General features: G+C 38.4%; 1 protein-coding gene across 2 annotated transcripts in view; it reads right to left on the bottom strand.

Annotated features, from left to right (window-relative positions):
• The window catches only part of PALLD (palladin, cytoskeletal associated protein), a 299404-nt gene extending 276097 nt beyond the window's left edge, over window positions 1-23307 (bottom strand). The window contains exons 1-2 of one of the 2 annotated variants that reach the window (XM_060778729.2): window positions 23190-23307; window positions 15814-16854 (exon numbers count right to left, since the gene is read on the bottom strand). In XM_060778729.2, coding sequence (XP_060634712.2) covers window positions 15814-16853 — 1040 coding nt within the window. In that variant the 5' untranslated portion in view covers window position 16854; window positions 23190-23307. The remainder of the gene's footprint in view (window positions 1-15813; window positions 16855-23189) is intronic. The other variant, XM_060778730.2, reaches the window with a different exon arrangement.
• Window positions 23308-27991: the final 4684 nt, after the last annotated feature.

Below are 27991 nucleotides of genomic sequence, written 5' to 3'. Positions count from 1 at the left end.
TTTTTCATTAATTTACAATACTTATTTGGAGGGAGGAATTAAATTTTAGAATTGATTATAGAATGGATTCAAATGTGAAAAAAATAATGTTGAAAGTTTCTAAAAAGCTTTTCAAAGTAATGAGAAAACATTATATTTTACAACTACTCATTGTATTACTTTTGAAATGTACCTATATTGTACCCTTGTTGCCTATATAGTGATTCTTTCCAAGCTCTTTTTGATTCCATAAGTTGAAGCCATTTTTGAAATGCAGGAAAGCAGCCAGGGGAAAAAAGATTTCTGGAGCCTGTATTGATTTAACTACATAGCTGATAGTCTTCTTTGCCTTGATGGGTCTGTGGTCATACAGACTGTTTGATATCTTTAACAGCTATGCACACTCCTTTCTCTTTATAGTCCACCTTATCTTCATATTCTCCATGGTCAAAGAATGCTATTTTAGTCATCTTGAATGCAAAGCAAAAGCTGCCAAATTATGACAGAAATTGTTAAACATGCAGATCCTTTGATATAAAAGTACTGTAAAGACAAGTAATAATCATTTTTATTACATGCATGCTTAACAAGATGGAACGTTGAGTTCTCTTTGCTTTGAAGTTGTTGCAGAGGATAAGAGGAAGATACCTCAATAGCAAAAAAAAAAAAAAAGGCATGCAGAAGATCTTAAAAGACACATACATGCTTTTACTTGTAGTTCTCTTCAGAACAACTTTTATAGGCAATCCTCTTTGCATATGATAAGACACCAGAATGCTCTTAAGACACTTTACTTTCAGTCCTATATAGGTGCAATATTTTATGGAGCTTTTCATAAGGCAGACAATAGCACTTAGTACAGTTGGTATGAGGGCCTATGGCCTGTTAGAATAGCTGAATTGCGTTGGAAATTGTAAATGTAAAATAAAAGCTTTACCACAGTGTCTGAATCAAAATATACCCTGCAGTATAATAATGTGTCACTTAGATTTGTGTAATGAGTAACAGTAACTTTCAGTTCAAAAGATCAAACAGAGCAACAATACATACAGCAGTCTCTGAATTCTTAGAGAGAATAGAGGGAATAAACAGTTCTTTTGCACAGTCTGTAAAATATGCTTCATGACTTAGAAATGATCAGGCTTCAGAGAGTTGGCAGCCATTTCCTTCAGGCTGTTTACAGTCAGTGCTCTCTTTTCACTCTCCGAGGTGAAAGTGGCAGTTAAAACCGTTTGTCTCAGCAGCAAGCCAGAGACAGTAGCCAGTCATAATTCTGGCTCCAGGCATGCTGAGCCAATCATCTGCCAACACACACTCTTCCAGTCAACCCATTACATCATGGTGCCTTTTTACAAATCCCCACAAACTGCAGTCCCACCAGGGCTGAAACAGGATGGGAACAGTAGTCCATTAACTTTTGGTGGCTTCCCTGGTTCAATATTGAAGTAATGTCAAAGCCAATTGCACAGATGATGAGCTCCAAAATGTGCAGTAACATATAACCCCGCTATCACAGGGACCAGTATCTGGAATTTCACACACCAGTATCCAAAAATATACTCTCTCTAGGCATGTTTTAGGTCCTACAGATGATTCTAGGACATGCTGTAGAACCTTCCATCAGAAGTTGACTGTAGATATGCTGGAGAGGTGTTCATTTAGGTACTTTCTGAGTCCTCCAGTGCAATGCTATGGTATGCTTCTGAAAGAAGTCCTTCATTTCATCTCCAGTTTCACATTTCCACAGTAAGTCTAGGAATGTATCCACCACAAATATGATGTTATATTGTACTACCGTGTTATATACCATGTGTTTTATGACATTTCTTATGCATGTTCCCCTCCCCTAATTAAACTATGATTTGTTGTGTGTCTTACCTTCCTTAGGAATTGCCTTCACTGAGCTGGGATTCCAAGTAATGCCCAGCGCAGTGTTAGATAGTCGCTATCATAATATGCCATGGGTGTGTCTCCAGATGGTCCTGACTTGCAATGACCCAAAGGAGAATCTACCACAGGGTTTTCTTGTCTAGATTAATTCAGAGGAAGTTTTCCATGGTCTCTCTCAGAGGTATGATTTGCTCAAGTTCACCTAAGGTTTCTCTTGATTCAAACCCTGGTCTTTAGAGTCACAGTCCAATCTTAAAATGCAAAAACTACTACTCTACACTGGCTCTGAAACCATTAAAACATAATCATTAAATTATGTTTTAATGAGTGTAAATTATACATTCCCGTTATGTGTTTGTAACATCTGAAATAATTATATCCCTTCTTGAAGCTGTGCATAGCACAAATCAGATAAAATGTAATATCCTGTCAATTTTGAATTTTAAGCATTTGATGTTTATATGTTTTACTTTTGTTCCATGTATTTTAATATGTTTACTGTACAGAAATAAGTTTGAATATGTGCTTTTAATCCAATGTCCTAGACGCTTGGGAAGTGTTTGAGTTGTGATTTTTTAAAATATGAAATCCAGGATACAGATCTCGTTTGCTGTGACATACTGTGCTTTTGTGTCAGTAAAATAATAATAATAATAATAATAATAATAATAATAATGGTGATTCTTTCAAGGCTACTTTGAATGTTTCTGTTTTAGCAACTGTTTGATGCTATCTTTTAACTCTTATGTGCTACATGTATCGTATGTAAAGTGACTAAAGGCTGCATTTACCATGAACCCCTTCTTGATTTTGCCATGGACAATTTTAAGATGATATTAATCACTTCCTCAATATTAATGACAGATGACTAAATGACAAACTCAAGAGAGTATTGAGGCAAATGCAGCCTTTCACCCCAGTTCACTATACAGCAGCCATATGTGTAAAACAATGTGGCTATCCCCATATTTTGACACAGACCATATACATGTTATTGGGCTGAACACAGCGGTTATTTTAAAATTGCCTTAGAAACCACAGGCATTAAAGGAGCTCCGAACCACAATATGATATACTTAATCAAAGCCTGTTATCAATTTTTATATCCCTTTCATACATATGTACACACAAACACCAGCAGGCCCAAACACAAAAAAAGTCCAGACATCATGTGGTTGAGGTCCTTTAAAACATTCTTTGCTAACTCTGTCATGGTCTAAAGTGATAATTTAAATTTACCACATTAATATTTATGAAGTAATGTACTGCATCCCACAAAAATGTGCCATCTAAATTTGGTTACACAATTATAGTATTTGCCTCCAAGAATTTTAAACAGTCCAAGATGCAGTCTTGCCAGAAAGCAAGCATGGATGCATGTCAAAAAACCCAGTAAGTATAATAATTTAGAATGACTTGGAATAGCACAGGAATTGCTGAGATGTGAACATTGATAAGCAATTATTGTAGTTTAACCACTAAGATTGATTTCAAGTGTTATTCCCTGCCCCCAGTAACTGTTCATTCCCATATTCATAGTGCTTGCAGAACCCTACAATTTTAAGAACAAGTCTGCTTTTTGCACGATGCTCAATTTAGTATAACATTTTAAATTGGAAGAACTACTCTGCATATATTTCAAAATAACCCTCTGAATATCACATTACAACACTAAACATATCTTATCCTCCAAAATTTCATGGATAATAACTGGCACATGTGGTCAGGCAACATCAGTGCAGTGAAGATTAATTTGTTGATTAATTTTGATTAATTTATTCAATATTAAACCTGTATGTTCTAATTTTATGTTATTTAGTGTTTTTACTGGTTTTGGTTAATTTTGCTGTATATTTTTTGCATTTTTTTCATTGTGTTGCCTTGTAAGCTATTTATTTATTTATTTATTTCAAAGTTTTCTATACCGACCTTCTCACCTCATTGAGGGACTCAGCCCGGTTTCCAACCATAAAAACACATACAATCAGTAAAATATCATAGTTCACAATTACAGTAACACATTTAAAATAACAATATATTTAAAACTATGGTGGTCAGTCGTCATATTAAAATCAAATATACATCGTCTTCCATCCAAAATCCTAGGGTGGTGTCTCATTCATCGAAAGCCTGTCTCCACAACCACGTCTTCACCCATTTCCTAAATGTCAGGATAGACGGGGCGGTTCTGACCTCCGGTGGGAGAGAGTTCCAGAGTCGCGGGGCCACCACCGAGAAGGCCCTGTCCCTCATCCCCACCAGGCGCACCTGTGCGGCCGGTGGGACCAAGAGCAGGGCCTCTCCGGATGATCTTAATAATCTTGATGGTTCATAAGCTACCCTGAGTCCTCTTGTGGAGATGGAGTGAGATACAAATAAAGTTGTTGTTTTTTGTTATCATTATCATCATCATCATAATTTGAAACACAGCAAGGTTAGTACACAGCAAACAAGATCACTCTGCTGGCTGTTGTATTGGATCACATGTCAGACACTTCCCAAGTGTCTAGGACTGTGTGATGTATTGGCAAATAATGCAAGCAGATCCTAGTAGGGTGATCTTTTGCAGCTGATAGATGATAATTTGGTCAGCCCTGGTTGTGTTTAAGTGCGGGCCAAAGTCTTTAGGCACTATACCCAGTGTGCTGATCACCACTAGGACCACCTTTACTGACTTGTGCCAGTCTTTGCAGTTCAATCTTTAAATCCTCACATCGTGTCAGCTTTTCCAGTTGTTTCTCTTCAATCCTGCTGTTGCCTGGGATTGCAACATTGACGATCCACACTTTGCTTTTCAACACAATTGTGAGGTCAGGAGTATTGTCCTCCAAAACTATGTCAGTTTGAGTTCAGAAGTCCCAGACTAATTTGACGTGTTCATTTTCTTTAACTTTTTCAGGCTTGTGATCCCACCAGTTCTTTGTTACAGGCAGATGGTATTTGTAGCACAAGTTCTAATGAATCATCTGAGCAATGATGTTATGCATGTGTTTGTAGTTTGTCTTCACAATCTTCTTGTAGCAGCTGAGGATGTGATCTATTGTTTTGTCTGCTTGCTTGCAGAGTCTATATTTGGGAGCTGTCATTGATTTTTCAACTCTGTCTTTGATGGCATTGGTTCTAATGGCTTGTTCTTGGGCTGCAAGGATCAAGTCCTCGGTCTCCTTTTTCAAAGTTCCATTTGTGAGCCACATCCATGTTTTTTTTTCTAATTCTTATTATTATTATTAGATGACAAAAATTACTAATAAAGGAGAACCACAAATTAGAAGAGGCTGCAACCGTTTGCTTTTACACGAGACTTCTTCGAAGGCACCATTTTGCTTCCCTTTCCTCTGCTCTATGCAAAATTATTTGAGTGCAAAGTAATTTTGCACTTTTTGAACTCAAGCTTGCAGCAATTGAAATAATTTGAGTGCAAAGGAGGAAAATGGAAGGAGGAGAGAGAAATTGAGATATTTTCCCTTCATTGACTCCACATACAATTTCCTCCTTAAGAGACAACAAGATCTAAAAATGTCGGAGAAAAGTTGATAGCTTATTAATAACAAGCACTATTATTAGATCCAGTAATCTACAGTGATTTCATTTTCTTATAAGGTTTTATGACAGTGCATCTATCAAGCTTACACAAACTGATTGGGTGAATATTGATCCTTGAGTCTATCTTAAAAAATGTAGCGCAAACTCTATGCTATACACATTCTAATACATTCTTACTAGGGCTAGGCAGATCTCTGAGGAGGAATGCTATGCATAAGCGTGTTCTCACAAATTTGGGGAATGGATTTCTGATGTTTGGAATGTCCAGGCATACCCAAGGAACAATGACCCTTATGTTCCTAAACATTTAAACTATCTGGCCCAGCATTGGAATTCCATGTCTTAACATAATCTGAGATAAAATGCATTCTAAAAAAAAGGTGGCCTAATTATAACTAGTCAGAAGGCAAAGGAAGAACATCTTCAGCTGTGCTGCCCACAGCATTTTCTTATCCTGATTTGGTAGATTCCATGAAGTTGCTCCATATTACAAGGGCAGCTTCTTGGTCAGTACAGTAGAGACAGGTGTCAGTAGGAACATATTTCTGAGCATCATGACACAACAAGCTCTGACATTTTTGCTGCCTGCTTATTCCATGTGTAGAAGTTGTTCAACTTAGATCAAAACTGGTAATGGGAAAATGGTATAGAACACCAACTTTCTATATAACCATGCTCACAAAATCCAGCAGTTTCAGAAGATTAGATGTGAGTGATGAAACAAGGCAGAAAAATCCACAGAGTCCACTGATTTCTCAGTACCCACTTCAGACACAGCACCCATATTTTGGAAACTGCATTAAAAGTTTAAGTTTTGGAAACTTGAAATTTTTAATGAGAGATATGTCTAATATAATATTTCTATAGCTACTATCAGTGCTAGGTGTGAGTCTTGGCTAAAAGCAGAGGCTTGGGTTGTTGTAGGTTTTTCGGGCTATATGGCCATGTTCTAGAAGCATTCTTTCCTGACATTTCACCTGCATCTATGGCAAGCATCTTCAGAGGCTGTGTGGTGATCTCACAACCTCTGAGGAGTCTTGCCATAGATGCAGGTGAAATGTCAGGAGAGAATGCTTCTAGAACATGGCCATATAGCCCGAAAAACCTACAACATTTTTTTCTTGAAAAATTATTGGACTGCACATTTTGGCTCAAATCTCTGCCTTTACATGGACTAGAGGATTAAAAAATAAAATAAAATGTTGGAATCATAACTAGACAATGGTCCAAACTGGCATCAGAGGAATGTCTTGAAACCAGATGAAACAAGACTGAGCAGGTGAAATGCCACCCTATCCCTAATATGATAATGGCATCAGTGATCCACATCAACACAGAAGTTGAGTTCAGTGCTGAAGTAGCAGCAGAGTTGGCCCTACAATGAGCCAGAGTGAGGGAGTAATTTTAGGTAGAATATTTTATGTGTTCTCAAAAGGGCATAAAATGATAATTTGATTGTGTTCTTCTTTTGTATTTTTATTACAAGCCAAACGGAAAGCTGATTATGGGATGTTCTATATTATGTAGATTTTGTGGTGGTGGGGTGCTCTATTTCTGGCTGTAATATGACTTCACATGAGCAGTTGTTTTCATGAAATGTCCTGTAGGGAGTGTTTGGGTCTCTTTTCAATGCAATATTGGTTATTTGTGATAGCAGACAGCTCTTCGCCTGCTGCTGCATTCTACTTTGATAACTGAATGACCTTGCACCAATAAATATGTATGCACAATTGCACCATCTTAAGTATTTTCCAGGTTCCGTGGAGGAAAACAATTGAGATGCCAGTCAGAAACAGTGCAATCCAGTGCAATGCTGCATACTATTGATTTTTGAGACTTTGTTGTTTTGTGCCTTCAAATGATTCTAAGGTGACCTTTAACCCATGGGGTCTTCTGGGCTGACAATGTGTGACCCACCCAAGGTTACCCAATGAGTTACTATGCTAGGGAATTGAACACATCAAATCACAACATTACTTTGGATTGCTCTGGACTGTATTTATTTAAATTTTATTTATTTAAAACTTTAATATCCTGATTTTCTTTACTTCCGTAGAGGGACTCAGACCAGCTGTATCATGGGGAAGCTTTAGGAAAAGTATATCTTCAGTTCTACAACACTCCAAATGTTGCTGTATTACAATGGATCTTGATGAAAAGAGAAATTGCCACCAAGCTTGTTTTTATAAAATTTTATAGCAGCCCTGGGATGCCAACATTGCGGAACACAGAGAAACAATTATAGAGGCATATTTTTCATCCCACACATAGCCTTTGGGGAAAATCAGCCCAGGTTATAAAGTATGGAATAATATTTTTCTTTGAATATTCTAAAACACTAAACTAGCTCACTCTTGAATCTAGCTTTGGGTAAATCTAAAATATGGAGCAGTTTTATTGTCAGTAAAAGGTGCTGTTGTTTTTGGAAGCTGAACAGGCTATCCTGACATTTATAATGGAACTATCATGCAAAAATACATTGTATAATATTAGAAGGAAAATATTTTAAGCTTGATGATGACCTTCCTATTTCCTTAGAAGAGTAAGGGAGAGGAATGTTGAAGGTGTGCTAAATACAGCAGAGACATTCTATTGCTTGATGCATTTATGTTGGTTTACCACATGTAGTGGTAATGAACATACCATTTTAAAAGTTAATTTGAGTACATTTAAAACAAGAAATGCAAATATCCATTATTTGTTAGTTCCATTTACAGGCTGATTTCCTTCCATTAAACCAGTGGTTCTCAACCTGTGGGTCTCCAGGTATTTTGGCCTACAACTCCCCAAAACCCCAGCCAGTTTACCAGCGGTTAGGATTTCTGGGAGTTAAATGCCAAAACATCTGGGGACCCACAGGTTGAGAACCACTACATTAAACCAATGGTTTTTCATATTGATTTTAACTCCCTTGTGGTCTGTATTTAGTTCAATTAGTTTCAGTCTTGTAGTACTATCGTTTTGATCTACTGCATAACATCATAATTATTTATAGCCACAATTAGCAGCAACTGTAAATTCACTAGTTTGGTGTGCGTGTGCACGTGTGTGTAGGTTTCTTAACTGAAATATAGACTAAATGAAAGTTGTAGTTGCTATGTGCTTTCAAGTTAACTCTGGCTTATGATGAGCTTTTCAGAGGGTATTTTGTTTTGCAAGATTTAGGACTTTATTGCATGGTGCAGATAAAACAGCATGAATGGTTTATCTTTTTCCAATGATTAACCAGCCCCTCGCTATTGATGGCAAATTCATCAATAGCTGCAGATCCTGCAATATTTCCCATCACTTACCTTGTCCGATTTATGCATTCAATTTCTGTGCTGACATACCATCTGGGAAATTACATCAGAGGCTGGAAGTCTCTGACTCTCCCCTTCATCTCTTTTGTTCACTATTCCTGAGCTGTATATTTCATATTTTATGGTAATATTTTCCTTTGAAAAATGGCATTTCTGGAATTGCAAAATTAGGGTGTTTTTTTTAAAAAAACTACAGAACATTAGAAGGACAGGAAGATGGAGTTGCAAGGGTATCTGGATGTCCTTCTTGTTTAAGGAGCTCCATTGGCTGCCGTTCATTTTCTGGTCCCAATTCAAAGTGCAGGTGCTCACCTACAAAGTCCTAAACGGTTTGGGACCCACCTACCTGCGTGACCGCATCTCTGTATATGAACTCACACGATCCCTCCGTTCATCTGGAGAGGCCCTGCTCACGATCCCACCTGCGTCGGAAGCACGTTTGGTGGGGACGAGGGACAGGGCCTTCTCTGTGGTAGCCCCCCAATCTGGAACTCTTTCCCCAAGGACATCAGAGAAGCCCCAACGTTGGCAGTCTTTAGGAAGAGCTTAAAGACCTGGCTGTTCCAGTGTGCCTTTCCAGAATAGGAAACTCCCAGCATCATGTCCCAAACGCACTTTATTAGAGATTTAAGATTGCCTGCACATCGCACCTACCCTAAAATCCTTACATTTCACCTGTCATGTCCAGCACTTTTAATTTTATTCATTACATTTGGCCCGGCCCTTAGTTTTAAATGTTTCATAATGTTATTGTTTTAATGTTTTATTGTTATTGCTTTAATGTTTATTGGTTTGCTTTATGAGTTTTATTGTTGTATTTGTTATGCTCTTGTTTTATTGAGGGCCTTGGCCTTTGTAAGCCGCACCGAGTCCTTCGGGAGATGTTAGCGGGGTACAAATAAATTTAATAATAATAATAATTATTATTATAATTATTATTATTGTGGGACCAAGGATTGGTGAATCAATGCAATTGCACAGGTGAAGAGATGTGTAGTAATGAGGGTGCTCATGCTGGTATGTATCCGGTATCGGTGATATTGGAGTTGCGGATTCATGCGATAAAGTCCTTATTCAAGAGATCTTTGAAATTGCCTTCCTCTTAAGCTGAAAGAATATGAATTGTCTAAATTCATTCAGTGGGTTTCCCTGGCTGAGCAGAATTTTGAACTCTTGCTTAAATCGTACATCACATTGGCACTTATACTGGAATATTTGCATTAAAAATGATTGTAATGAAATTTTCATGCTTTAATATGGTGAAAACTTTGAAAACAAATGCTTAACAGATAACCAAGTTCTACATGCTGCATTAAGAAAAAGGGGGGGGGGGGAAGCAAACCACTCTTCTATTATAAATTCAAGCAGAACCAAACAATGGAACCTATACTCAAAAGTTCACACAATCTGCAAAACTTTAAATAATTAATGTGTAGTTGCTAATTGCTACAGACTTCTTGATCATGACAACATAAAGTTCAGGACTGCATAAAGCATATGTGCTAGTAACTGATCTTATATGTAAAAACCGAAACATTCTGCCCTCTGGTGTTACTTACTAAAATGAGCAGTTAAAAGGTTTCTCCTTCTGACTGACTTGAGAAAACAGTGACATCTTCAGTTGAAGGAATGAGACTACAGTGTCACTATAAGTAATTGTGCTGCTATTGAATATATTCTAATTGTTTCTCCACTTAGCAATACAATGTATAGTGAAACTTATAGAGCTCCTGGAGAGGAAATAAAAATGAAAGTAATCTACAGTTATTTAGCAGCTTTTTTTAACTCCGCAGAATTCTTCCATTCCAAAGTATGGTACATGTTTGCTCAAAGAAGAAGGAACTGCAAAACCAATCTATTCCTTGCCTAGAAAGCCACATTAAATTCATGGTGTCACCATAAGTTAAAAGGTGACTTGAAAGCGCATGCATATACGTATATGGGCTCCTGTCATGTCCTAAACCTGTTTTTGGAGATCAACCAGGATTTCTCTCTTCTCAATCAGTCAAAGCCATCTTGATTATAGTTATCAATTGACCAGTACAAGACTTGGTTAACCCCCATAACTCAACAGAAATAACGGCTTGTGATCCAACATGAGAGCTATATTTACTGACATGATCTGGCATGCAAGGTGTTTATGATGTTTGCAGTATATCTACATAGAAAAGTCACACATCCTCATTAAGCCCATCTTGCTTATTCATCATGACCATCAGTTATGCTCTGTAAAGCCCAGCTAAAGATACAGGCACAGCTGGTACTTCCATCAATCCTTCCAGTGAGAGGAAAACACCTAGATGTACTCTGGAAGGATGGCTGTGCAGGAGGTATAAATAGATTTTGGCTTTCCAAAGTACATGGTGGAGTTCTGAGAATATAGACCACGGGGGAAACACATCCAGTTAAAACTAGGAAACACATATCTTTAGAAATTGGTTTGTTAAGCCAAAGGGCATGAGACGGAACAGGTGCATGACTGAAACTGGACTCAAAGCCTTCTGTCCTTGAGCACCCGGATGCAAATTAAACCTGTGTGCATTGACAGCAAAGATCTGAAAGCAATTACAAAGTTCCTGTGAGTGGGAACCCTAGGCCATGCTGGCTGAGGAACTGTGGGAGTATAGTCCAGGAAAGTAGTTTTTCCAAGCCCTGATTCCAACACAGTGTTCCCTTGCTACTTCAGGGTTCGCTTTTTGTGAACACGCTGTTTCGCGGGTTTTTTGCCTCCTGGCAACAATGAAGTGCAGAAGGGGGTTTCACCCCCCCCCCCTTAGGAGAGAGGCAGCCAATCATAAAGAGAGAGAGAGAGAGAGAGGAGATACAAAACAGTATGCAAATCATGGCCTTATAGCCTCTTCCTTATAGCTAGCAAAAAAATTGTGCGGTGCCTTTAAATCTCTCCTCACTTCTGTCTCACCCTCGGAATGTGACATACTTCATGGATTTTCACTTTTCGTGGGTGGTCCTGGAACATAATACCCTCGATAAGTGAGGGAACAATTTACTTTGACAGACTGTATTGATTCATTCTTTCCCCAATGAGTTACACAAGCAAAATGGGTTTTACCTGACCTTTTTTTTATTTTTTTATTTATATACCGCTTTTCTCAGCCCTCAGGCAACTCAAAGCGGTGAACAACATTGATACAAAACATCACGAGACAAGTATAGGGCAATTAAAAACAATTGTAACATAAATCATTAAACATCAGAATAGCAATAATTAGCGCCTTAACAGTAAAATCAGAATCCAGTCTCATCATCCATTATTCCATTCCTATGTTCAATTACACTGTTTAATCAAATGCTTGTTCGAACAGCCAGGTCTTCACTTTCCTCCGAAACACCAGCTAATGGGCTAATAATACATTCCTGGACCAGATAGTGAGGGTATGCTTTTGATGGCCTCCATGGTTAGAGACCAGAAGGCTTTTTGCATGGTGCAGGGGCGTCACAATGCAGCAGATGGTAGGGCGGGGTGGTAGATGATTGAACACCTGGTTATGTCCTTCATGTGCATCTTTGGATTGTCACAACATGGTCTTCCTTCTTACCCTCAGTACAGTATGAATTTACTGGTCACTTCAAGGTCGGGTAGGAATTTTCTCACCTTTATCTGGGAATCTTTGCCTATCCCATACTTATCCAAGGAATCTTGATATCTGGTTCAAGGTGGCGTATTTAAAAAGATTGTCATTTGCTAGGTGGAAGGGAAGAATTTAAGACTTTGATGTACACATTTACAACTTTTGGTGAAGAACTTATGGCCCAGCAGTGGAGAAGGAGTCTATCTTTGAGGCTGGGCCTGGGATTTTTCATGTACCTATATGGTTCTTTGAATTGTGTGGAGTATCCTGCCTTTATCCTGTAGTAAGTGGCCAGCTAGGGCGCAAGCTGAGGAGGTAGTCTAGCATAGACCAGTGGTCTCAGTTGGACCCATATCAGATTGCTCTCTCTACTTGCTCTTTACAAGTCAAATTAACTTAAATAGGCTACAGATCAAATAAAGTTGTCAGTGTTTTGTGTCTGATCTCTTTATTCCATGGTTGGTCATAAAAGATATTTTCATTTTGACAAGTACAATGTATATGCAGATAGGGCCTGTGTGTGCCATGTTAAGTGAACAAGAATGGGCAGTCCCTCCTGCTGTTCCACTAAATATATGATATGGACCAAATTCAATTTAACTATTAGTAATGTATGCAATGCCCCCTAGTCATACTAAGCTGGGTTCATATGACTTAATGTGACAGAATCTAGGGAGGGAGTTATTTAATGTTTGGAAATGGCTTACATATCATACTCTCACACACATATATTTTGAGTTTAATATAATAGGATTGCTTGAGAAGGAGAATGGAAAAGCACAGACTGCATGTGAAAGCAATTATCATAACTGTATGAATATAAGCCTACCCAAATGTGAGTGAATGACAACTCTATTGACCTCACACTCTTTTAAGGAACATTTGATATGAAAATGAAACTGATCTCTCAAGGTTCAGAAGGCATTCCCTACATACTTTTAAGGTCACACACACTGTACTTGTGTTTATACGTTGGAAGCCATAAAGTAGAATCCATCTTATTGAATCCGTTTTAGAATTTCCCGTGAGATTGTTTTTACTTTTTATATGCTGAAATATCAATGTGCAATTAGATGCATCATGTCCCATATTTTTATTCCAGGGAATGCCATACATCTTGAAAGGCAGCCCATATTCTTTGCCTCTCTATGGCAAAATTAGAAATCTGTGATCAGTAGTGTATGCTCTTCTTTCTTGATTTATTTCCAGAAATGGAATTAAAGTATGGCTAACAGATGATTTGATATTGATACATTGTAATGGTGATATTTTCAATTATTAATGGCCCATGTTGCATTAACTGTATAGTATGTTTTAAAATCAGAAACAGAGAGCATTAGTACATTCCATATCAATTAGACCAGCAAATTGCAACTCCGGCAACCATCCAATAAAACTACAAATACTTCAGGAATAATATTTCTGAGGCCCCTTGCACACAGCTGAATAAAATCCCACAGTTTCTGCTTTGAACTGGAATATGTGGCAGTGTGGACTTACTGCCATATATTCAAAGTAGATATTGTGGGTTATAAGGCTATGTGGAAGAGCCCTTAATTGGATGGATGGGTGGCAAAGCAGCAACGAGATTTACTGTAAACAGAAGTGATATACACAGAGACACAAATTAAATAAAAAACTGATTCAGAAGTATTCTGAAGATGTAAGATACTGATTAACCAGGAGAAAGGATCCCAAAGCTTTGATTCATGAAATTATTAATTATATGTTTGTTGGATGTGAATATAACCAGTCTTAGGGTAATGGTTATTAGGAAAGTGACTGAATATAACCTGTCTGGTATTGTAGTGCATTTTAATAAATCTGTGGTATGGTCAGATTTGGATAGTTTAGTTTACCAGAATATATTTGTCAGAAGAGATATCGTACAACTGAAAAAAGATATAAAAATTGACAAATCAAAATGATTTACTATAAAGAAAATTTACAATTTTCAAATATTCCTTGAATTAGAAAAATGATGACTTGAATAGGGTGGAGAGACGTGAAAGCAACGTTCAGTATGATCCATAGCATGGACGAACTGGAGAGAAACAATGTATTTTCTCTGTAAATCTTTAAAAGGGATGCAGGAATAAGGTGATTAAAATTGTTTTGTGACAGATTCAGTATAAATAAGAGAGAGATAGAGAGATATATATGGCTTTATAATGGCATAAAATCAAATATAAGCAATTAATGGAATTTACATGAATTGTTAATGGCTTTCACAGCTGGAATCACTGGTTTGTTGTGAGTTTTCCAGGCTGAATGTTTCAGAAGCATTCTCTCCTGACATTTTGCCTGCATCTATGGGTTTGCCTGCATCTTTGCCTGCATCTATGAGGCATCCTCAGAGGTTGTGAGGTCTGTTGGAAACTAGGCAAATTGGGTTTTATATCTGTGGAATATCCAGGGTGGGAAAAAGAACACTTGTCTGTTTGAGGTAATGGAAACAGAGTCAAAACAATGAAAACATATGATGAATAGATATGTTGATGTCATTTGGTATTCTTTACACTTCTACATGCCCTCTGAGTTCAGTGGCATTCTTCACAGTAGCTGTGGTGTAGGGGTTGATTTGCATTCAATAATGTATTGTTAAGAGCTATTGTCATACAATGTTTGAATGTAGGTGACTTGCTATCTCATCAGATGGGGTGATTTTAGTGTACTAGGATGCTTTCACCACATCTGGGGAATGGAGACCGATCTCACACAACACGTGATATTGTGTGACATTCAGCTGAGGCCCTGCCCCCAACTGGGGTAAAAACATCGCCGGACACTTCCACCTCAACACTTCCTGCGTTGTGCTGGCTCCAGCACAGGGCCTCCCCTGCAAGGGCAACACTTTCCCCATCACATACGGAAAGTGTTGCAGAGAGAGAGAGCTGCACATGGGACAACAGATTTGTCCCGCTGCTCCCACTTTCTTTGTGGCAGCTCAGCAAAGTGGGATGCTTTACCTGGGCTTTCTGATGCAGTCATTAGTCTTGAATAGAAAATTAAAACTCATTTTTAAAAAGACCCATTTATGGTGGACATAATGTTTAGAACAAACATGATATGGATCAACACAGTTGTCTACATTTTTTAACCATTTCTGGAGGTGTGATAGTGAGGCTTAACATGCTTTTCGTTATAATACTTCACAATATACTACTGTACCAATACATTGATCCTCAGTGTGGGAAAGAGCCTGACACATGCAGAAGGAGCGATTTAACTCACATACATATGGCTTTGGAGATAATGCAAGGCTGACCCTGCTGTGGTGTCCCGAGTCGTCTTCACAAATCATAGAAGACAGAGGAGGATCTGAAATTGCTCAAGATATGGTCTGGCTATTACAACAAGCTAAAATGTGTGAATTGTTCTTCACAGCCTATATTTTATTCAGTCACAGAGTCAACTTAAATTAATATCCATATTGCTGTACAGTAATTCTTTCTTATTAAGACGTAACAGCCACTGGTTACATTGGATGAGCAGAATGTCAGTCTTACCTTACTTCTGGTGTTGGGTTTCCAGCAACTCTGCACTCAAGCACCACCCTGCTTCCTTCCGCAACTTCTTGACTCTTGAGTTTCTGAGTAAATCGAGGTGGTGATGACTGATGGTGACTTTCTTTTGTGACATGATTCATGGCAACACTCTCATTACCTCGAGAGTCTTCCTTGCTTTCCAGCAAAGATTCTCCAGCATCAATGACTTCAGATACCTCATTTTCTGCTGTGACCTCCATGCATGTTTTCTCAGGAGATGGGTTCCTTAAAGAATTGGGTATGGTTGATTGTTTGTTTTTAGGGGAAAGGTATCCACTGTCTGGAGAAGAAGAATTTCCATCTGGACTTCTAACTCTTGTCTTGGCTGCTTCTCGAAAGATGGAAGAGAGCTCCTCAATCAAAGTAGCTGCTTTGTCACATAGTTTGTTTTTGAAAGGAACATCATCTGCTGATGCTGGTTTGCATTTTGAGCTCATCTTCTGCACACTTGGATCACATCTTTCAGCATTTTTTAGACTGCGAATAAAGCTGGGTCTTGCAAGTAGTAGGGGTGATATATTAGATTGTTTCTGAGTTACATTTAAGAAATTGTTTGCATCTGGAGGATATGCATTCTGTTTTTTCTGCTCTGGTTGTGCTGAAGTCACCAATGGATTTGGGATGGGCGCCTGAGTTCTCTTGGAGGTGTCTTGTTCTTTGGTCTTCCTGGAAGAGTCATCCTCTGGTGAGTTTCGATAAGTGTTGAAGTTATGCGTGAACTCCTGTGTTGCCTTTTTCTCTTCCTGTGCTGAATTTGTAATAGATTTATGAGCAAGTTCAAGGCTTTTGCTTATTTCCTCTTCATTCAGAAAGGCAGAGAGATCATTTGAGAAATCACCATCAGGTATGTCTGACAGGGAATCATAAAATAATTCATAAGATGAGGAATCCTCAGACATGTTTTCATGGCTTCCCGCAGAACTGCTTTTCTCTGAATGGGAAGCCTCTCTCATAATGCAAGATAGGGGTGCAGCTTGAAGCTCACAACTTCTGTCCTGCATACTGGAACATAGCAAAACCAGTTTCAGTAAGGATTGTGAACTTAATGTCTCCTAATGGCTGATCTTTCATAAATATATTATAACTTACAAAAATGTAGAAAAATATTATAGGTAAAAGTATAATTTACTTGTTTATAATAAGTTTGACTATTGCAACATCACAGTATTTGTACTTTTGTATATACAGTCAGTCTTGCATATTTGCTGTGGGGCAGAACTAGTGTGATAGTGAAAAATCTTGAATTTTAAAAAATGCTATTTTTATTGTGTTTCCTTGTCTGTTGCCATTAGTTTAATCTCTCCTTCTCTCTCTCTCTCTCTGCATGTATATATTTGCTATTTTTTTTTTACCTGAGAAAACACATCTCTTGGAATGTCTAAGTTCTCCAGTATAGCTCTATGGTCACCTTTTGTTGGAAGATGAGCACAGAATCACACTGGAAGATCTAGAGATTACTAGAGATAACATTTTAATCAAATCCATAAATAATCCAATCTCAAAGTTGAAACTATAAATGCAGAGTGATGATTATAATTGAAACTATGTTAGAGTTAATGCTTTTTTGCATGCCTATCTTTGCTAACTGTTAGTTTGCATGTTACTTTGTGATCTAGGCATAAGATATAATTTTGGTGGATTCCTGTTTGGTTTGGTTTGGTTTACCATTCTCATACTTCAAGCACCAGTAAAACTATTTTATTTTTCCCTTTCTGTCCTCCATTAGGCCCTGTATTTGATTATAGCAAAGTATTGTGAGTAAAATTATGTTTGTGTTATGTAGAAGACAGGTACTGCATGTAAACTTATTTCGATATATTTTACAGAGAAGACTGATTACTTCATCACACTAGAGAATGAATCCACTTTAAATCCAGTTGCTGCCACCCACAGAATTCTGGAGTTTGTAGTTTAGGGAGGGGCCTTTAACAGCCTCACTAAACTACAAACCCCAGAATTCTGCAGGATGCAGAAACCGGATTTAAAGTGGATTCATTCTCTAGTGTGATGTTGAGGTCTGAGCTTGCTTTATTTTCTTTGCTAAACCCTGAATGGTTATGTGTGGGACTGCTTGCAGTTCAGTTATTTTCTGTTTAGTTGGCTTATTATCCTTAACAGATCCACTATTTTCTCTCACATTTCCCAACACAGACTCGCTGACCAAAATCAACAATTTCAGACAAGCAAAGATAGTGATATACTATTTGCATGGAAAAGCAAAGTCAACTCTGTCTTGTGCTCAGTCATAAATCAAAATGGAGATTGTAGTCTAGAAATTATAAGAAGACTAGGACTTGGAAGGACAGTTAGGAAAGAATTAGACAAGATCCACAAGTGCAAAGGTAATATAATCAAATACCAAGATCAGGATTGTCTACGCCATAGTATATCTGATCTCTATATATGGTTGTGAAAGCTAGACAGTGAAGAAAGTGAAGAAAATAAATTCATTTGAAATGTGTGCTGGAGTATAGTCCTCTGGAAACTAAGGAAGGGCAAAAAGACAAATCCATAGATTGTAGAGCAGATCAAGCCAGAACTCTCCCTAGAAACCAAAATGACTAAACTGGAATTGTCATGCTTTGGATATATCATGAGAAGACATGACCTGTTAGAAAAAAAATAATGCTTAGTAAGATAGAAAGCAGAAGGGAAATAGGAAGACCCCATATAGGTGGATAGACTCTGTCAAAGAAGCCACAGCTCTGTTTGCAAAACCTGAGCAAGGCTATTGAAAACAAGAAGTCTTTTTAGAAGTCTCTCATTCATGGGAATAACATAGAGTCAAAGTTGACTTGGTGGCAATAAACAACAAGAAAGCCATGATATAATTTTCAAGACATGTTAGTGTCTTACTGCATAAAAAGGAGGAAGAATAATGCTTAGTAAGCCATCTGAACATGATATGTTCAGTACAAGCAACTAGGGATAGCCAATGGCTTCATGTACTGCATGACTTGGAATTTCTTTTTAATACCAGCAATTTCAGTAAACACACCCACCCCATCAACTCATTAAATAGCAACTTTATCAGTACTGGTTGCTCAACTTAATTCTGGAGTTACCAGGGATGTTGGTTGGTTCCATGTCAAGGGCGAGATGTGAGATGAAGCCACTCTGAATTTAAGTTAAAACTTTAAAAGATCTGAGTCGCCCTCGGGCTGAGAAAGGCAGTATATAAATATGGTTAATAAATAAATAATAAATAAATATTGAAGGTGCTTGGATCTTATTCCCAAAATAACTTCATCACCATGGATAGTTTCTTTCAGGTTCAAACTAATGCCCAGAGCAGAATCACCACCTAAGGACATTGGAGTCACAGGTGTTAACTTGAAGTTGCCTTTCGCCATGTGCTATATTACTTTTCTTCTGTGATTGATGCATGGCCTGACAGTCATGAGATGCAATCGGATGTATTTTACATTGACTTGTCCAAGCTCTAGTTACATTTACCTACTCCTTTGGGAGCTTATCTTGCATGAACCTTTTAACTGACTGGTAAAGTGCTTGAGCCCTTGGACTGGCATAGCCATCTTATTTTCTCTTCTCTTTTTCGGAAGAGATAGGGCTGTTAATTGAGTATCACAAAGAGCCAATTAGAAAACTGAATTAAGAAATTGAACACTTTGCCTCCCATTTTTCTTAGAATTAGATTTTTTTTTAAAAAAAATTACATCACCTTCTATTCTTCCTTATTAATCAGTTTGCATGAAAAAACGACAATATCAAGTTACCATTACATGCTAGGAACTTAACGGGAGCACCCTTTGCATTACACATTTATTGTACTTTGATACCCCCGGTGGCGCAGTGGGTTAAAGCGCTGAGCTGCTGAGCTTGTTGATCAAAAGGTCACAGGTTCGAATTTGGGGAGCAGCGTGAGCTTCCGCTGTCAGCCCCAGCTTCTGCCAGCCTAGCAGTTTGAAAACATGCAAATGTGAGTAAATCAATAGATACCGCTCCGGCAGGAAGGTAACGGCACTCCATGCAGTCATGCCGGCCACATGACCGTGGAGGTGTCTACGGACAACACCGGCTGTTCGGCGTAGAAATGGAGATGAGCACCACACCCCAGAGTCGGATACGACTGGACATAATGTCAGGGGAAAACCTTTATCTTTACCTTTACTACCACTCTAACCACCATGGCAACATCCAGTGGAATAATGCGAATTTTCGTTTAGGGAGGGTATTTAGAACTCTCACCCAGAGAGTCATAGTGGCTATTCAGACTAAAAATCCCCAAGACACTATAGGATATAGTTATTTATTCATTTTAGTTATTTGGGGCATTTCTATACCACCTTTCTCGGAAGACACAAGGCAGTTTACAGCAGCAATTACACACAAATATAAAAATAACCATCAAATAAACCCCCCACTATCCGAATGGACATAACACTATCATTAAATAAAACCTGTAAAATTTCCAAGGAACTAAAATGATAAAAACAGTTAAAATGATTAAAATGCAGCTCCAGGCTCCTGTCAACATTAATTAAAAGCTGTTTCACACAGGAAGGTTTTGAGGTTATTCTGAAAAGACAGAAGGGTGGGGGCTGCCCTGATTGATACTGGCAAAGCATTGCAGAGTTTAAGCGCAACACCCATAAAGGGCCTCCCCATCCCTCTGATCTGCCTGGTGCTGGATGGTGTAACCTGGAGGACAAAGGTGAGTAAGATTAACCCCCACCCCATCCTCATTCAACCAGGTCTCCATTATGCATACCAGGTCTGCCTGTTCATCCAGAATTAAGTTATAGATTGTTGTTGTTTCCCCATTGACAGACCTGGCGTTCAACAGCAGCACCCTTAATCTAGAGGGACCACCATCCAGGGTACACAGTTTAACTATGTCACGAGTTCATTTTGGAATTTTTAGTGTTTTCTCCTGAATTGTTGGTCGAATTAGTTGTTTAGGTCTCCTTTTTCTGTATCTCTCTCTCCCCATCATTACTTCTATGGTGGCACCTCGACTGCCGGAACTCCCCCCAACTCCTTCCCAGCCCTCTTCCCCCACCCTCGTCTCGTGGCTCTGATATTAAAGATTGATATAATAGATTAATATCAATAGTTGATAACATTTCTCTACCTCTAATTCCCACAACCTCATTTACACTTCTCCCTTCCAGCCTCCCACCGCCCCCTTGATAATAACAAAGTGCAAGATGTAAATAAAGTGCAAATTGCAGGTCTAAAGTGCCAAGGGTTCAATATATGTATAAGTGCTAGAGGATAAAGTGTTTGTTGGTCTAATAAATGAGGTAGTATAGAATCTTAAACTATCTTTATAACTATCTTTATATAGCACTAAATGAAATATGTAGAATAATCATAGGATGCCTTAAACCTACACCTGCTGATAGACTCTATAAGCTAGCTGGCATAGCCCCCCTGATGTGCTATGGGAAGTTCCTGCCAGTTGCAAGAGAAATAAGGCTGAACTCTGTGAAAGCCACCCACTGTATGGCCATCAGCCTCCTCCCAGTAGGGAGGGAAAAGGAAAAGTTTCATGAGAACCACCACATCTCTAAATGTTCCTCCAGCAACAACAGCAAGAATATCCATGTGGTCAGCAAAATCAGGCAATTCCAACTGAATGGTCCCCAATGAGTTGGTCTTCCTCTAGGGGCAAACCAAGAATGGGCAACTTGGAAGTCCCTGAACAGACTCAGAAGCAGAGTGGGCAGATCAAAAGACAACCTGGCCAAATGGCACTACTAAAAAGAATCCTCCACCTTGTGTGATTGTGGCACAGAATGAACAACTGGCAAAGGGTACCGACCAGAACAGAAGAGAAGAAAATATAAATCAGTAAAAGAAGAGATTTATGAACCTTCAGCCACATTAAAACTGGGTTGCAATCACTGTGCACTGCTCATGTAAAACATAGCAGCTCAATTATATCTTTGTTGCAAATTAAAGGAAGAATACGTCTTCATGCAGATCTAGAAATCAGCTAATCTAATTGCAGGAGCCTAAAAATACGCATAATATTTTGGCCTCTGGCAGCATAGCTAGATTACTCAAAGCAAGGTGCAACATTTCTTTAGGTAAAGGTAAAGGTTTTCCCCTGACATTAAGTCCAGTCTCCTCCGACTCTGGGGTGTGGTGCTCATTTCAATTTCTAAGCCGAACAACCGGCATTGTCCAGAGACACCTCCAAGGTCATGTGGCCAGCATGACTGCATGGAGCGCCGTTACCTTCCTGCTGGAGCGGTACCTATTGATCTACTCACATTTGCATGTTTTCAAACTGCAAGGTCAGCAGAAGCTGGGGCTAGCAGGAGGAGCTCCCCCTCGCTCCCCAGATTCGAGCCTGCCTGCGAACTTTCGGTCAACAAGCTCAGCAGTTCAGAGGTTTAACCCACTACGCCACTGGGGGCTCGAGAAACTAAACATTTCTTTAGTTAAGAAAAAAAGGGCAAGTTTATATTTTGATAACAGTAGTTTGTTTCATCAGCTATTTTTATGCTTGGAAGTTTAATCACATTTTCAGCGGAATTAACTTCAAACCATGAAGTCATAAAGGTGGTATCTGAGCACACTCAGTTTATTTCAGTGGGGTTTCAGTACAATTTTGGATCAGGGTCAGCATGCGTAATGTACAATGTCATCCAGGAAATCCAGTTTTCCTTTGCCAGGACTCTGCCTCTTTTAACCATTGCTAATCTAGTTAACATAACACTTGAACCCTATCAAATAGCCTACAGGATCATAATTAGAACTAGCCCTTGAGCTATTCCTAGGCTCTTCTGATTAGTCAGTGGTATATTTATAAATGCTTTTCTCATCTCCCCAACAACTTTAATAGTGATAGCAAAACAATGTATTATAGAGTTTAAAAAAATAAATACAGCTGATTTATTGCATGCTCTTTTTTGCTTCTTTGCAAGTTTCTTAGATTTGAATGCAGTATTTTACAAAAAGAAATCAACATGTAATGCAGAAACTTTAGACAATACACTGAGATATAGTCTGATATATATATATGTGCAATATATATATGCAATTTTTAAGCAATAGTCAGTCAAATGTAGTTGCAAAATAAAAAAACAAATACAGTGCTGAGCTCCGTTAAAGTACTACTGTAGTTCTGGGTTTCTTGGTGCAGTTAAAAACACATATACAATGAATTAAAATACATCATATTCATTATGATGATGTAAGCTTTAAAAAAATAAAACATACTGCATGGATATGCTTTTAAAATAAATTACAGTATTAAATAAATACATCTAAATGTGAATCAAAATATAAAATAATATTTATCAATGGGAATAGTATTAGCTACGCCAAATAGAAAAATTAAGAATCTGAAAGACGTTACAAACCTTTCAATTCTTAAGCCAGTGTGAAGAATTGAATCTAGAATATATTTCAGGCATGGAAACTCTTCCTCCTTTTGTCAAAGAAAGCTGGAAGCTGCGATTCATTCACTATTGCTTGGTCCACAGCATGCACTGAGGCAAATGTGGCCTCTGAGTTACATCTGTCTCTCTGTCTATGTAATTCCTACCCTTCCCATCTATATTTGGAAACTGAACTCATGTTTCAGCGGACTGCCACTATCTGGGATTCCAGCAGAATAGGACACATTGGCTCTAGATCAGTGTTTCTCAACCTTCCTAATACTGCGACCCCTTAATACAGTTGCTCATGTTGTGGTGACTCTCAACCATAAAATTATTTTATTTGCTACTTCATAACTGTAGTTTTGCTATTTTTATGAATCATTATATAAATATGCAGGATGTATTTTCATTCACTGGACCAAATTTGGTACAAATACCTGATACACCAAAATTTGAATACTGGTGGGGTTGAGCGGGGGGGGGGGGGGGGTTAATTTTGTCATTTGCGAGTTGTAGTTGCTGGGATTTATAGTTCACCTACAATCAAAGAGCATACTGAACTCAGCCAATGATGGAACTGAACCAAACTTGCCACACAGAACTCCCATGACCAACAGAAAATACTGGAAGAGTTTGATGAGCATTGACCTTGAGTTTTGGTGTTGTAGTTCACCTACATCCAGAGAGCACTGTGGACTCAAACAATGATTGATCTGGACCAAATTTGGCACGGATACTCAATATGCCCAAATGTGAACACTGGTGGAGTTTGGTGAAAATAGACCTAGACATTTAGGAATTGTTGTTGTTGGGATTCATAGTTCACCTACATTCAAAGAGTTTTCTGAACCCCACCAATGATAGAATTGGTCCAAACTTCCAACACAGAATCCCCATGACCAATAGAAAATATTGTGTTTCCTGATGGGTCTTTGGCGACCCCTTTGATACCCCCTCATGACCCCTATCCCCAGGGGTTCCGACCCCCAGGTTGAGAAACGCTGCTCTAGATGAACAAGCAACTTCACATTTATTCAAGAAACCTTGTTGAGGTCTATGCCAAGTAATCCAGTACATTCTTCTTTCTTTCTTTTTTTTTATAATTCAGTATCAGATGTGACAATACCAAATGACAACTGGTGCATCTATAATGTAGAATTAATGCAAAGTCTTTTGCCTTCTCTGCCAAAGAGTGCTGGTGACTCAATAAACTGCCAATCTCATGATCCTATAGCACTGAGCCATGATCATTAAAGTGGTGTCAAACTACAACAATTCAACAGTATAGAACCAGCCCTAGTCTGAAAGAGTATTTTTTGTGGCATGGTTATTGAAAAATAAACTTCCTTAAAATACATTTCAACTTAAAAGTCTATTTCTGAATCAATTTAGTTGTGAATTAGTCACATCTCTTTTTCTCACTCTTTCTTTTTTGCTATCAAATTGCTTTCTCACAAACCAAATATCGTCCATTTTCAGATTGACAAATTTGTATTTACCCTCAAATTGCCTTCAAGTTGCCTATTGAATTATAGCAACCCCATGAATTTCATTATGTTTAACCTACCATATTTGAGCCTGGCATTATGGAGACACAATTCCACTTAAAAAAAACCCTTGAATTTCTGTAAAATCTGAAGTTATATTTATGATTGTATAGAGTACATAGAGCACCAACACATCAGAGGAACAGTGTCAGAAATCTTGTCTGAAAGCGCATCTCTAACCCTGATAGATAACTAGGATTCACTTCTATTTCTTAGGCTTCAATCCAATACTCTTTTTTGGGGAATAAATTACACTGAATTCATTGCCAGTTACTATTGAGCACATGTGTGGATTTGTGCTGTTAATTTATTGATCTTCTCTTTCTTTCTCAGGTATATATCTACTTCACACATTGTGGTTTAAACATCATTCCTTCTCCACAGGGAACTTGGGGAAAGTACCAGAGCTCAGTGGTAGATTGCACACTTTGCTTGTGGAGGTTTCCAGGTTATATATCCTTGGCACCTTCAGTCTTCAGGATCAGGTAGCTGATGATGGGGAAGACCTCCTGCCTGAGACCTAAAGAAATCTCGCCAGATGGAAATGAGAAGACTGATATGAGGTCACTCTCAATGCAGCTATGAGAAGTGCACTCTGCATATGCATGTCTGGGTTACACATCTCTAACACAGATGCTTAGAAGTATGTGAGAAGAGAGAGATGACATTTCTTGCTAGCTATTTCTTGGAATAGCTTTTAAAACTTCTATAATATTTGATGTTCCCTCAGAAAGTAAATCCAGCATGATCTTCTCTTTCTTTTCTTATTACAGCTTGGTTAAAGGAAAAAATATTAGAATAAAGCTCAGAATTGATCCAGCAACTGAATCAGTGTTTTTTTGTTTTTTTTTTCAAATTTTGATGAAAGTTATGGATTCCCTCCCCTAAAAATTCTAACATACCATGTTCAGAGAAACAATTAGGAAACAAAAGGATTTTGTACCCATCCACTTTTTTGCTACCACTGATGCTTATCCATAGGTGCTTTAAGGCAAAGTCTGTCTTCCACTCACGACCCCTGTTCTCTTGAGAACTTTTTTATGTGATCCTGGGTATATATATCTATATAAATAAAAATATAATGTTCATTTATGGGATTAACATATCTCAAAAACCACTGGACGAATTGACACAAAATCTGGACACTACACCCTATCGGACCAACTAGTGGCCATCACTCATAACCCCCCCCCCCCAAAAAAAAACAGTGGAAAGGACTTAACCCCCCCCCCCTCCCAAAACTAAATGACGATACAGGAAAAAAAGGCAAGGAAGTGGGAGGAAAGGAAGGGAGGAAAGAAAGTAAGAAGGAAGGAAGGAAGGAAGGAAGGAAGGAAGGAAGGAAAGAGAAAGAGGGAAGGAGGGAAAGGAGAGAAAGAGGGGAAGAAGCATTGAAGCAAAGAGGAAGAAAGGAAGGAAGGAAGGAAAGAAGGAAGGAAGGAGGAAAAGAAAAAGGGGGAGGGAAGGAAAGAGGTAGAGAAGGAAGGAAGGAAGGAAGGAAGGAAGGAAGGAAGGAAGGAAGGAAGGAAGGAAGGAGAGAAAGAGAGAGGGAAGGTTGGCCACAGCAATGCTTGGCGGTACAGCTAGTCTATATAATAAAAATGAAAATATGTATCTGTCTGTCTGTCTGTCTACTATCTATTTTTGTATGTTATTTGCCAAGATGACTCCCTCATCCAGAGAGCACTGTATTGAAACAGTTTTTTCATTGATCACACAGGCTAGCAGGTATATAAAATAGGTATACAAATCAAACATGTATTGGTAACAAATCAGGCCTCCTAAACAGGATGATTTTCCTTTTTTATGAAGTACAGCTGAAGGATCTTCTGCTGAACCCACTGTAAATATAAAAAACAGGGTAAATGTGATCTCCAAACATACATATAGCAATAGTTCAGAAGCATTCACAGGTCTCTTGTCTCCCCTTGAGTCAGGTTACTTAAATAATGTTTCCCAATCCCCAGATCTGTGACAAACAAGTGTAAGTTTCAAAGATAAACATACCCTTATTCTCTCCCTATTTCTCCCTGTTATCTTTGTATTGCAGTTTTCCCCTCACCCATTAAAACAAATGTCATGGAGCCATTTGTTCAATTCATCTTAGGTCAGTGTGGAATTTTTCAGATTGCTCAACGTTGGGCGAGAGCACATGCTGCTAATCAATCAATTTTCCAATGAGATTTCAGTAATTAAACCTGTGTCTCCAGAATTAATAATTCTCTTATCTAAGTCCAAGTATAACACATAAGAGAAGGACTTTATATTCAAAAATCTTGTATTCTGAAATACAAGAGGTTTTATAATTCACCAATTTCTGTGTCTGTTTCCTAAGAAACCTGGTGAAAGATATTGTCTTCAAAACTACATATTTGACTTAAAGTGGTTCCTGGTCAATAAAATGTTGGAAACCACTGATTTAGAGTTTAGGAGCCCTCAGTGGTGCAATGGGTTAAACCCTTGTGCTGGCAGGACTGCTGACCAAAAGGTCAGCGGTTTGAATCCAGGGAGTGGGGTGAGCTCCCATCTGTCAACTCCAGCTTCCCATGCGGGGACATGAGAGAAGCCTCCCACAGGATAATAAAACACTCAGGTGTCCCCTGAGAAATGTCTTTGCAGACGGCCAAATTCTCTCACACCAGAAGTGACTTGCAGTTTCTCAAGTCACTCCTGACATGAAAAAAACCACCCAAAAAACTTGAAAAAAATAAGAGGACTACAGTATAGCTTTGCCAAACTTGCACTTCCTTATCATATTGGTGTATTTAATGCAGCATCATTTATTTGAATACATCTCATATAAGGCCACATCAGGAAATGGTTGGGCAAAATCATTTTATGGACTTGGGGCTGAGTTGCTGGGGAATGGCTTTGCCATTAGTGGGGTTTCCATGAGCACACAAATGAGTCATGTATGGGATCAGAATTTATTTCTTTAATGATTTAATGTCCTTTGACAGTTAAAAAGCAAAGCAAAGCTTGCAGGATTTAGATATTATGTGAAGAAGCACGAACTACAGCTGAGCTATAAAGTTCTTTGCCAGTGAAATCCAAGGAACTTCCTGGACAGGGAGGTGAAAATGATACCACGGAAAGCTGTGCAAAAGACCGTCATAGCAACATAGTGTTAAGATCAGAGGGTGACTCTTCTGGATTTCCCATCAATCACAGCTTTGTGTAAATAAATGAAATACATTCTAGAGTTTCAGTGAGTTTTCCTTTAAATAGGTTTAA

Source organism: Anolis sagrei, chromosome 5 (genome assembly GCF_037176765.1).
Source record: "Anolis sagrei isolate rAnoSag1 chromosome 5, rAnoSag1.mat, whole genome shotgun sequence".
Lineage (NCBI taxonomy): Eukaryota > Metazoa > Chordata > Lepidosauria > Squamata > Dactyloidae > Anolis > Anolis sagrei.
This window is presented reverse-complemented; position numbering and strand designations above follow the sequence as displayed.